Source organism: Epinephelus moara, chromosome 21 (assembly GCF_006386435.1).
Source record: "Epinephelus moara isolate mb chromosome 21, YSFRI_EMoa_1.0, whole genome shotgun sequence".
Taxonomy (NCBI): domain Eukaryota; kingdom Metazoa; phylum Chordata; class Actinopteri; order Perciformes; family Serranidae; genus Epinephelus; species Epinephelus moara.
Genome location: NC_065526.1, coordinates 40,982,073 through 40,995,578, shown reverse-complemented (window position 1 = coordinate 40,995,578; position 13,506 = coordinate 40,982,073). Strand labels below are relative to the sequence as shown.

Sequence of the window (13,506 nt, the reverse complement as noted above, 5' to 3'; positions counted from 1 at the left end):
TGTGACATCACAGAGTCACATGTCACTGTAAAAGGTCTTGTCCAATCAAGTTTTGGGACTTGAGTCTCACTGAGGTGTGAGGTGAGATCTCCTGTGGAGATGGGTGTCGCATAGCCCTCTTTGTTTGAAGACAAAGAGCATGCAGAGGAAAAAGCCTTTAAATTGTCCAGTGATGATTTAACCAAATGATAAACCATCTGTGGTCCTGTGAATCCCAACACATGATACCATTTATTTATTACATTTTATTGTAATTATATTGTAATCGCAATCGCGATATTGTCCACCATAATCGCAATCGCACATTTTTACCAAATCGTGCAGCACTATAAATTACACCTAAATCCTATATCCTGACATACACAAAACTAGTTCTTAGTGAGGTACTATATCTTAATCCAGTTTCCCGGTTAAAGGTTTTTTTGGGGGAGTTTTTCCTTATCCGCTGCGAGGGTCCAAAGGACAGAGGGATGTCGTATGTTGTAAAGCCCTCTGAGGCAAATTGTGATTTTTGATATTGGGCTTATAAATAAAATTGATTGACTGATTGATTGAATCCAAGATTAGAAACTTAAAACAGTCTCTGGGAAATATAAACATATGTGAAGGAGGCCGGGGCTGTCCAGATGATAATAAGAGTTATGCCACTAACATTATTAATTGTTCAGTGTTCACCACCCCGTCAGAATGAGTGCCTTTGTGTCACGTTATAATATTTCACTCTAACCGCGCAGTGGATATGCTTACTCCGGGTTTTTTGTGGACTCCTTGGTAATGAACTCTTTACGATGGTCCTCAAAACTCATCCTCTTCCCTTTCCATGAAAACCGTAGTACAGCAGGGAAGGCCAGCGTGAAGCAAATATCCATCTCATGTAGTTTCCTCCGTTATTCGGTGAACTTCTTCCTCCTGTTGGCCACATCCTTAGTCACGTCTGGGAAGAAGGAAATCCTCTTGCCTTGCCACTTTATTTCTGATTTATTTTTGTAGCTCTCTTTGACTGCCGCCATCATCCGTTCGCGTTCCAGGAATGTTTGAAATCTCATAATGATAGGTCTCAGAGGACGGTCCTCATCTGGTATGGGTTCCAGCAACCGGTGCACTCGCTGAAGTTCATTTTCAGCCAGCTCCACTCCAAGCACTTCTGCGACCAGCTGCCTGACATATTCCTGTGGCTTACCCTCTTCCAGTCGTTCCTTAACGCCGACAAGTCGCAGATTGAGTCGTCTATCCCGGTTCGCTGCATCTTGTACGGCTGTCTCTAGCTCGTCACATTGTTTCGATCTCTTCTGCAGTTTGGCCTTCAAACGTCCATTCTCGATCTCAAGCTCCATCAGCCGCCCGTCCGTCTGCTCCAACCTTTCATATATAGGGGCGATATCCAAGCTAGCTTAAGCCTGTGATGTTTTCACTGAGGAAACATCCTCTTGTAGCTCCCTAAGAATATTGCTGAACTGTGACATCTATTTCATTGTTTTTTTCCAGAGTTGCCTGAAGTTCTGCGAGAGCATTTGTTGCCATAGCTGAGACTTTCGGGTTTGGGTCGGGCGGTGTGGCATCTTTCGGTGTCTTTCCGCAAGCCATGCTAACATAGTTGATCCCTTGCTTAGCTGTTCCCAGTCTTCGAGCTTGAGGCAGCCATATGGAGGGACGACTGTCTCCAAGAATGATGGCAAAGTGACTTACCTAAGCATATAACCACTTTTACTCTGGAAAATTTGGCGTTTAACTGTCGAATTCGAGGGGGAAAGGCAATCTGTCGGGAGCTGTGTCCTAGACGACCATCTTGGCTGGCGGTCCCACTGGACGCCGCTATTTGACTATTTCTGACTACTTTTGATTCTGCCTTTAAATTTCACCTTAAAAACTATTTACCTTGCCTTGTTTGGTGTCATTTTCTTTCAGCACAACCTCACCTGTGTGACTTCACACTTATTTTTTCATTTTGTCATACTGTATTAACACATTGGACCTAAAATCACACAAAAAACACCACCAATAGGAAAGGGGGTGTCATGTTTTTTTGTTTTTTGCTTGCAAGCACTTTCTGCTTGTGAGCACTTTCGTTAGAATAGCCAGTTTATACAGTTTCTTCCTGCACCAAACGCGCACCAAACGTGACGACAATATTCAGGAAAAAGCATGGTATAAATTATTTATCATAAGCAGGGGCGGCTGGCCAATAGAGGGCAATAGGGCGCCACCCCTCCTTGAGCCACGAAAAAAAAGAAAGATGATGATAATAAATGTATGATTATCATCATCATTATTGTCATATATACACACAATATATTAATTATTCTGATAATTTTCACTTGAAACAGCTCGTCCTGCCTCTGAATATCCAATCAGACGCAGTGTGAAGTCGCGTTCCGACCCTTTGGGGCGATATCAGCCTGGCTGAAAATCGCCCCGATTCACTCTCACAAGCCGTTTCTCAATACTCAAGTTCAGCAGTTCGGACTTGTGGACTTGGCAAGTTCGGACTCGGCAAGTCCACGCGAGAGTCCGGACTTCCCAAGAACAGTAGGACGGGAGTACAGTCATTTCTGTTTTGGAACAGCAGCGAACTTGATGATGTCACCACCTCCGCTCGCCTTGGCTGTTGTACTATGTTGTATACATGCATTTAGAATAAAACAATATAAACACAGCACAGCCCTACGTCTTTTCATTGTCATTGTAAGAAATGAATATGTATATGTTTTTAATGTTTCAGCATATATAACTGACACACAAAAACATATAAATAGCCTAAATATTTTCATAAAATGTATTTTAAAATCTTTTCCCCACAGCAGGCTTTTCATCATATTAAATCTGTATCCAATTCCCGCACCTGGCCTCTGATAATTATCAAAAGTCAGGTGCGGGGGGAAAGTTTGTGGAGAGCTGGTGGTTATTGTGATCGTGAGAATTGGCGAGATGGAAATCAAAAATCAATAACGGACATGGATCGGAGAAGGCGTCTTGGTACAATTATTGCAGCAGGATTGCCGTACCTACAGGCTGAGGAGGAGGCTGTCCAGCTGAGGAGGCAGATCCGAGAAAGACAGCGGAGAATGAGGATGAGACGTGCTATGCTTGCATGTGTCTACTGTTTGATATGTTTGTCCAGTTGTGGACAAAGTACCCAGAAAAAGTAGTAACATCACAACAAAGAACAAAAACTCAAACACAAGTAAAAGTGCTGCATACCAAATCTGACTTGAGTAAAAGTATCTGGGTATTGTCAGCAAAATGTAGGCCTACTTCAAATGAAAAGTTAAAAGTATTCATTATGCAGAGTGACCCAATTTCAAGTGTTGTAATCATCATATACATGAATATGTATTGAGTATTAATTGATCAACGTAGGCTACATGTAAGCAGCATTTAAATGTTGTCATGGTAGAACTAATTTTAACACCTTTCACTAGTGTACTAGTCCAATCTATAACAACGCACATCAACTTGTAAATATGAAACTTACAACATATAAAACAAACTATCTGAAAAGTAACTATAGCTATCTAATAAATGTAGCTTGAGTAGAATGTACAGTATTTCCCTCTAAGTATAAAGTAGCACAAAATGGAAATAACCCAAAGTACAAGTACAGTACAGTAGCTACTTGAGTAAATATACTTAGTTACTGTCCATCACTGCATTTGTCTCATCATTATGCTTTCTGTCTACATTTTTATGGAGACTTGACAGTTTAGTGACAGTACACCTAGAAAAAAACAAAAGCTAATATTGTATTAAGTCTAACATTTTATTCAAGTGATAGATTGTGGTGCTGTTGAACTGTACTGGATTATATTGACAGCAGTTTCTCATTTAGTCTATCCTCACCAATATAAATGGGACCAAACAGGTCAGATGTTGAGAGGAAAATTTTATTCAGCCACACTTCAGACATCAGGTATACAATTCATATCAGATAATCAATATTTAAATGCTGTTGAATAAAAACTACAATAAATACAATTAATCTTTAAATACAATAAATGAATTACAATAAATTCTTAAATTAAAATCATTATTGAATGGTAAAAACACATAAATAAGCAAGAGAATACATATGAACCAAATGAAAAATGTTCCAACATTTAATAATATAATAATATATCTTATATACTGAGACTGAATGTTGCCCATTAGACATACCCCAAACGTATTACATTTCATATTAAACCACTACAGAGATATCAGCGACAAGTTTTAAAGGACTACCCGAGAGAGGCTGCTCTCGGTGGGGCAGCCTGAGCGCTCGTACACACGTTTATTATCTATGAGCACTGACACCGCTCTCATCTGGCGGGACCTTACATTCAAGTGGGCTCTATATTAATACATTGACCACTGGTTTGAAGTTTAAACTACGCATGAAAACACTACGTTCCATGACAGAACAACAGTAACATATCTGTAATTACGACTTACAATTGTGCGCCTTTCCCTCACTTGCCATTTCCGATGATTGTTGCGAAATGCATGCTGGGATACCTGGCTGTCTGAAGTCCACACAAGTCTGCTCTGATGCATCCCCGGTAAAAGGGGCGTGGCAAGAGCACATCCGGGCATTTGGAATGGATTGGCTAGGTGTGAACTTTGAATTGGAACAGTACTTGGGCTGTGACTGATGACGTGTCACAAGTCCACAAGAACACAATTCCGCACAAGAACGCATATTGAGAAACGGCTATAGACTTTCATGTAAAAGGCTTTTTTATCTAAATGCAGGCACTCCAATAGAGACAGAGCGCATTGCGTAATCATCTGAAAGCCACGCCCCCAAAGGGAAAAGAGGCCCGCTTTCCCCCTCCATTTCCAGCCTGTTGAGTTTTCCCTAAGTCCAAATGCCAAAAAGTTGCTGTGTGATCATAGCTTTTATCAACTGCCGAGCAGAAAAACGGAACCTTGTAGAAGACAAAAATGGATACAGGCAATAAAACGTGAGGCTTCAACAGGGAAGAAATTGTAGGATCCTGACACTTGGTATGCCTATGTGTGCAGCAAACACTTTGTCAAACCCTCCAAATGTATTTTTTAGAGTAACAGTTAACTGTATTTATGTATGTTAAGCTAAAGCATTGACAGTATGAATGCAACTTCTGTTATAATTGTGGCCAGCGCTCCGCGATTCAAGCAGTCCATTCCAGAGGTCCGCTCTAGCACTTCTATCAATCTACCAGCATGTAGAGGCATGTCTCAAAACAACAACGTGTGCTGGTAGTAGAAACAGGCTGACGGCTGAGCATGCCGAAATGCTCATCTTCTTAAAGAAGAATCTCCACATCATGTTTTTACCAAGACGAGCAAGGTAAGGAGAAGGGACACTGAGGTAGACCGGCAACATTAAGCTTATCTATATACCGTTGCCTCTCTGGTAGGCATAGCATGTTAAAATAATCCTTTGCCATCTTATTATTAGCTAATTACTAGCTAGCTATAGCTAATAATTTTAGCTAGCTAGCAATTCAGTCATGGAGACTTGAAGGCGGGCCTCGTTTCCCATTTGGGGGCGTGGCTTTCAGACTATGACGCGTTGCCCTCTGTCTCTTTGCAATTTCTATGGGTTCCGGGAGAGCTTTCATACAGCTTTGCACACACATTACTGTTGGATTACTCGCTTATGCAGGGTCGCACAGAAATGCCACACATGCCACATGAAAGCGTAGGACCAGAGCTTTCCAGTGATACCACACACATCATTGTGCTGTCATCCCATCACGCTATACATACAGATAAATTGTCTACAAAATAAAAACCTGGCGAATTTCTTTCCAATCCATTATACAGATCTTGTTATCAGTCACGTCTTGCGTGTTTCTCCCTGTCTATCCACATTTGTAGTCCAGCTTTCAAGATGCAAATATCTCCATATTGTCCAGTTGACACTCCATCAAACTTTGTATGACAAGACCTCACCTTTGCGCACCCAGACAACTGTAGCCTAATTATGCATGCATGACAGGGCAGTAGTCACCATATACATTGAGGGGGACACGCCCCCCCACCAATGCCCAAAATGCCCCCCCAATATATAACTGAAACTGAAAAACAACAACAAAAAAACGTTCAGGTCAGGTCAAAGAGCATTGATACTATGTGATGTGCATTGTATTAAGTTGTAGGGTATACCTGCATTTATTTCTTTAATCAGAACACAAAATGAATTTCCACTTAGCTATAATAAATGACTCAGTGAATACCTTACTCAATTTTATTTGATCAATGGTAAAACAGGTCTCTGTTCACATTCAAAGGTATTTGTGTAGGCACACTGATGAAAATTAGTCTGTTGATGACCACAGTGGATTGTTCAGTCATTGTAGAGCCAAATTAATTCAAATTTACCCATTGAACGGGTCACCTCAGCCATCATCACAACAATTGCCCCCCTGCTGAGCCGTATTCAGTCCCAGCGTGAGGCCAGGGACTGCTCCGTGTTTTGCCTGACGGAGACGTGGCTTGATAGCAATGTACCGAACTCAGCTACTCAACCACAGGGGTTCTCCGTGTTTCGCTCCGACCGACTGAGAGAGAGCACCGGTAAAAGTAAAGGAGGAGGTGTGTGTTTTCTTATTAACGAGAACTGGTGCAAAGACACTGTTGTTATGGACAAAACTTGCACGGCCAATCTTGAATGTCTTGGGGGGGTTAGGGGGGTTTTATCTCCCTCAAAAGTTTTCAGCTGTTTTTATGTTAGCCGTGTATATTCATCCTCGTGCTGATGCCTCCTCTGCCCTAAATGAACTGGCTGACATAATTCATAAATATGAAAACTCCCACCCGAATGCTGTGATTCTTGCAGCTGGTGATTTATCACTGTTCTCTTAAATCCATCCTTCCAAACTACCACCATCATGTAAAACATCACACTAGAGGTGATAAGACTTTGGACCATTTATACAGAAATATAAAGTCTGCTTATCGGTCCTTTTTAAGACCATCTTTTGGTAAATCTGATCACCTGTCCATTCTCTTTCTGCCCACTTATGTGCAGAGGAACAGATTAATTAAACTTACTGTTCACTCTGTACAGTGCTGGTCCAAAGACGCTGAAACACAGCTTCAGAGATGTTTTGATGCTACAGATTGGACTGTTTTTAAATCAGAGGATCTGGGTCAATACTGCGATGCTGTTACTGGATATATCAACTTCTGTATTGATATGTGTGTCCCACGTAAGGTGGTGAAACAGTATTCCAGCCAGAAACCCTGGCTTAATTCTGATGTCAGACTCAAATTAAAGGAACGTGCCACGGCTTTTAAATCTGGAGATGCTACCAGCTACAAGCTGGCCAGATATTCACTGGAGCGGTCTATAAAAGCTGCTAAGCGTGCCTATGGAGAGCGAATTGAGGGTCATTTCAGGGAGAATGACCCCCGACGCATGTGGCAGGGTTTGAACACTGTTACCTCTTATAAACCCAGAGGCCACGCCACTGCAACTCCTGACCCTGCACTTCCAAATGAACTTAATCATTTCTACTCCAGATTTGATGTCATGATCACTGAGTCTCCTGTTTTTATCCCTTCTAATCTTAGTGACCAGGCCAGTTTCACTGTGTCAATAGATGAGGTTCACAAGGTTCTGTCCAAAACTAGGATGAGGAAAGCCGCAGGTCCAGACGGCATCCCTCCTCGGGTTGCTAGGTTATGTTCTGAACAGCTTTCCCCTGTGCTCACGGACTTGTTCAATACGTCACTGGAGCTCCGCCTTGTTCCACGTAGCTTCAAGGAATCTATCATAATTCCAGTACCTAAAAAGTCACCTGTGTCCTGTCTTAACGATTACAGGCCCATCGCTCTTACTTCTGTGTTAATGAAATGCCTGGAGCGGCTAGTACTGGATTATATTAAATGTCAGATTCCTGTTTCTGTTGATCCTCTGCAGTTCGCTTATAGGAAAAATAGGTCTGTGGAGGATGCCATTTCTTTTGCTTTGAACTCTGTCTATGCACACTTGGATAAGGGAAACACCTATGTCAGAATGCTTTTTATTGACTATTGTTCTGCTTTTAACAGTATTATTCCTTCAAATCTCATTCATAAACTCCAGTGTCTTGGTTTGTGTGATGCTGTATGTGAATGGATTTTTAGCTTTTTAACCTCGAGACCTCAAAGAGTCAGAATCGGTGACTGTGTATCTGATGAACTTGTTTTAAGCACCGGCTCACCACAGGGCTGTATTCTCAGCCCTCTGCTGTTCTCTCTCTGTACGTACGACTGTACTGCCTCTCACCATAACAATCTGATCGTAAAGTATGCTGATGATACAACCGTCATTGTCCTGATAAACTCAAATGACGAGTCACACTACAGATCTGAGGTAAAAAATTTAGTCAAGTGGAGTGAGAACAACAATCTAATCTTAAATGCTTCCAAAACAAAGGAAGTTGTTATTGACTTTGGCCGAAAGAATGAATCCCATCGTCAGTCCCTGACGAAGGCTTGTATGCCGAAACGCGTCAGAGTTTTTAAAGGTTTAAGATCTCTGTGTTGTTGAAATTAAACAAAATAATATGGAACATATCTGCTTATTATGCTACTGATTTTAATTGAAATATATTTTGATGAACTGAATGACATTGCACGTCTTAAAGGCAGGGCTCATAGGAGACCACCGGACAAAGCTCTGCACGGAGCACGGGCAGTTCAGAAGCAATTAGGAATGAGTTAAAAGCAATTAATAAACAGACAAAGTGGTGTTTAAAACTGCATATATCGCTAGCGGATCTATTTTCTGGCCTGAAGTACGGCCATGACTGGTTCTGAATGTGGGCTTTAGCAGGCAGCCGCTCTCTCCTCTTCCTCGTCACCCCCACGCTCTGAATGTAGGCAGGGACTGTAACGCTATATGGTGTATACTGCCCCCATCAGTTCCGGAAGAGCCATAGCACCGATTCTTATGCTGGTGTCGGTTCTTCCGGTTTTTCAAAAAATGAGTATCGGCAGGTTTTTTTCATCATGGAATTGAAAGGTATCGCGAGTATTGGTTCTCATGATATCACTACTTTGGACACAAGTTGAAATGGAGACTGTGTCTTGCTGCTACGTCATCTTAAATCGGTCATGTGATTTGGACGCATCCACCAGAGGGTTAATAAATTATCATTCTGCTGGCTGGGCTTGGCCTGCAGGCCACCAGTTGATGAACGCTGCCATATAAGGACAAGCTGGCTACTCTCCTAATCCCCCCTACCTCAGCTCCAAGTACGAGCACCCTGACAAGGCTGTGGCTTGATACAACCTGTTCTCATTCCCAGGTTGTCAAATGCCAACGCTTTGTCCCTCAACATGTCATAGTAACATACAGGGCACCCTTTAACATCATTGTCTCGAAGTAATGCACAGCTTAAACACATTGTAACATGTTGTATTATGGTTAATTTTGTAAGACAGTCACAATTAGGTTTAGGCAACTACTTGGTTAGGTTTAGAAAAAAGATAATGCTTTGGGTTAACAAGTATTCAAAAGGTGCTCTTGACCAGTCTAACAATTTTCTGTCACCTGTGATGAGCAAAAATAAAACAAAATTAAAAAAAAAAAAAAAAAAAGGTTATTCCCAAAAATCAATGGGTACTATGTGGATACGAGAAAATTAGTTCAAACATCACTTTTTGCATGAAGTCCGTTATTTGTAAATATTTGTCTGAACCTGTCAAGCCCGGGTTGGGAATCCACACTCTAATATACACAAGAATTACAGAGTAGCAGTTGTTGGCAATGAAAATCTTGGATCTAAGACTCCCCTCAGCAATGTTCATATGGTATGTACAATATGGTACTATCAACTATCAAGTAAATCTATCAAGTACTATAAAGTAAAAACAGAAAAAAAATTGTGCAAGTTAAAATATGGAGATAAAATACAATGTTTATAACACAGAAATTGAAATTATATAAATTTGTGGTGGACAGGTTTGCAGAAATGTGTAATATGGGAAACTGTAGGGTGTAAAGAGATCTGGTGAGTAAATGTACTGGCACTTATATAGTGCCTTTCTAATAATCTGACCACTCAAAGTGCTTTTTACACTATGAGTTATATTCATCCATTCACACACCGGTGGCTGAGGCTACAATGTGCTACCTGCTAGTCAGTTTTTAACACATTCACACACCTATGGAACTGGGGTTTGAACCTCTGATCTTCTGATTAGTGGCCAACCAACCCTACCTCTAAGCCACAGCCGCCAACAGCTTAGTAGAGTGTAATAGCAGTGACATACCCATTAGAAGTCCCCTTCTGACCACAGAACTGGCCATAACTGTCTGTTGGATGGAGCACCTTCTTGGGATCCCCATGTAACCAGGCTGGCAGACAGATGGATGGACAGACAAGACAGATCATTTAACACTGTCTTTGCAAGACACAACAGAGAGGGACTGAGACATTCAGTCACTATGGAAGATATATATGTATATTTGTGTGTCTGTATGTGTGAAAAAGTGGTTAAACAAGTCAGGGGTGTTAGTTTGATGAAAAATAAAAGATTGTAAATTGTGTACAATTTCCTGTGTCTGCTAACACACATTAATTATATGTCATGTTGCTGTATATCATGTCTACACACCATGTAAATTAATTGTAAATCTGAGGATTTTTGTCACATAAGGACTACTTCCTGTTGTCAGTAGGTTGTGCTATAACTCTTAGTCAGTATGGGCAAGAACATCTATTTAGGCCTGGATTCATATCCAGTATGTGAAATTCTGGGCAGAGTGGACTACGTAAAGAAATCCAAATTAAGTCTTCCCAATAAGGCATCATCAAGGTCTTAAAGCTTTTCTGCCTAAATTTCAGGGTCAACTTGCTAGGAGCAGTACATCAACGTTTAAATGTGTCATTTCCTGTTTTTAGTAGATGTTGCTCTTAGTATAAATCAATACTGGAATGAAAATGGTTTCAGGCAGGGACACTTATCATACATGGGAAGTTTGGGGCAGATTTGACTATGTACAGTTAGGTTACAAACCACTTCATGTTTTGTGTTTGAAACATGGAAATTCAACACCTTGCCACAGAAAAAAAAATGAACTGAAGCTTTAAACTGTTGATCTCAAAGGACTTGAGATGGTACAGAGAAAATATAAGGTGAACTGGGTAAAATCTGACACTAGGCACTAGTGGCTCTCACCTCTGTAGAAAGAGCTACGAGGCCATAGTCATTCAGGCAGGTTGGTTTTGTTGTCCTGGGCACAGGAATGATGGTGGGCTTCTTGAAGAATGTATGTATGACAGACTGAGCCAGTGACCTGTTGAATATCATTGTAAACACCAGCGCTAGTGGTTCAGCCACGGCTTGAGGACCTGCCCACTGATACTGGCTGGTCCTTCTGCTTTCCTTGTGTTCACATGCTTGAAAGCCCTCTTCACATCATGCTCAGAAGGGAGACAGGTGTTAGAAGTGCACCCACCCATCCATTAATCTCTGCTTCAGCTGTTTTTGCTTGTTGACTACCGATGGCCTTAAAGCGAGAATAGAAATTGTTTAGCTCACTTGCTAAGGATGCATCAGCACTTGACAAGGAGAGGGAGTTTGGGCTTGTGTAGCCACACCCAGCTAGAAAAAGGGACTTGGTGTTTCGTTGGGCTCATCCCTGTAAGCCTGTATGGGAGGCTAACGCAGGTCAGATCTCATTTTGAGCCTTCTGCACTCTACCTCTGCTCACTGTATAAGCATGTACATAGCCCTTAAAAAACAGGGTGACTGAAATGATATACCTTGTTATCATCCTCACTTGACTTTTGGCCAGCCATACATTATGCCACCAGTTAAGACCCACATATTGAAGTTGTTATTATGGTCACTTATTAGGTCTCTGGGTCTGCTTTGTGCATGATGTTTCAGCAAACTGTGTTGCTCCAGCTTGTAATAGAGAGAGCCACAGGAGTTGGCCAGATCGAGCCACAGCACTGTCAGATTGCCCTTGTTCTACGTGGTCTCTCTGATTAGCTATTTCACCACTCCAGTGTATACTTGCCTCCTAAACATTCCCATAATTCCTCCATTTATGACTGAGTTGTCAATGTACTTTGTTGCCTGCCAGGTATGAGCTAGGGCTGACCCAAAAAATTTGAAGCTTCGAAGCTTCATTCGATGGCACGGGATTCGATTGTGAAAAAAAAATTCGAAACTTCTGCGCTTTTTTTTTTTTGTTTTTTTTGGGGAGGCCTTAAACGCAACACTAAACCCCACCAGTCCGATACTGACAACGAGCGCACTCAGAGCTGGCAGACATGTCCAAGAGGTCATCAGATGTGTGGTTGCACTTTAAAATATGCCCCGACAACCCCCAGAAAGCAGAGTGCCAGATTTGCCAAAAGCAATTGGCATATCACAACTCAACAACAAATGTGGGAAATCACTTGAAAAACATAAGTAGTAATTAAAAAAGAAAAAATCTCCAACAAGGAAATAGAAAGCCCGACGCACAATGGAGACCTGCTATTATCCTGCTTGAACACAGACGACTAAATTCTTTCAACAATGTGACTCAAAAAAATGATAAAATAGATTTTATTGATGTAAAATATGCATTTTCCAGTTCCACCGGTCCGCTCTGAGTCTGGTGTCAGAGACACTTCTGATGCTCTGAGTTGCGCATCTGTTTGACTGTGCTGCAGTATGCGTCGAGGGTTTTAATTTAGTATTCAATCAAAAGTTAAACACTACTTATCACCGACCATTAGTGTTTTTTCGTTGTGAATATTTTTATCTTAATTCTAGTGTTGGAAGAAACTACGTTTTCGCCATAATTATTTATTATTTTTAATCCCCCCTTCGAATTAAATTCGTTCTGAACTCCGAAGCTTCGAATGTCCATAAATGGATTCGAAGGTCAGCCCTAGTATGAGCTGAGTCTGTTTGAGATTATGCTGAAGGTCTTTGCTTCAGTGCTCAACGGGGAGAATATGCACAACTGGTAGAGTCTTCTTCTTTTGGAATCCAGACTCTCTTGGCCACTCTCCACTGCTCTGAAATTGAGCTTCTTCTCCAGACGCCTGGCTCAGGTGGGTCTAAAGCTGCGTTCACACCGGGTGCGAGTGAAGCGAATTACACGCGCGTGACGCGAGTAACGCGCCGCCCGTAACGCGCGGGTTTGGACGCTGGACCATTTTGTTAATTCGCGTTATCGCGTCATTCGCGCGAGTAGCGGGGAAGCCGGCTATGCTAACCGGAGCTAAGCTAGTGCTAACGTTCATAGTAGAACCATTCTGCAAACTAATAAAAGACACATATTTACAGAACTTACCAAGTAGACCAGTCTCCTCGGCGACTTTCACCCAAGCCTGCTCCTTTTTGTTGCGGTGTCTGCAGAGCAGACAGGTAGTATTATATAGCTCCTGGTAGCCACACACCGCAATGATAAGTTTCTCCTCCATCTCGGCATCAACAACTGGACGTCGGGGCGTCAAGACGTCACTGACGACCATGGCTGAGATAACCACCTTCGCTGCTTTGTTGTTTAGCTGCTCTGGAAGTCCCAAATGCGTCGGAGGGCCA

The 13,506-nt window shown here is 41.9% G+C and overlaps 1 protein-coding gene across 1 annotated transcript in view; it reads left to right on the top strand.

Moving 5' to 3' along the window:
• LOC126383142 (choline transporter-like protein 5-A) overlaps positions 1-13,506 on the top strand; it is a 222,819-nt gene that overhangs the window by 39,987 nt on the left and 169,326 nt on the right. Inside the window, exon 4 of the mRNA XM_050033584.1 lies at positions 991-1,249. Within this exon, the coding sequence (XP_049889541.1) occupies positions 991-1,249 (259 nt within the window). The remainder of the gene's footprint in view (positions 1-990; positions 1,250-13,506) is intronic.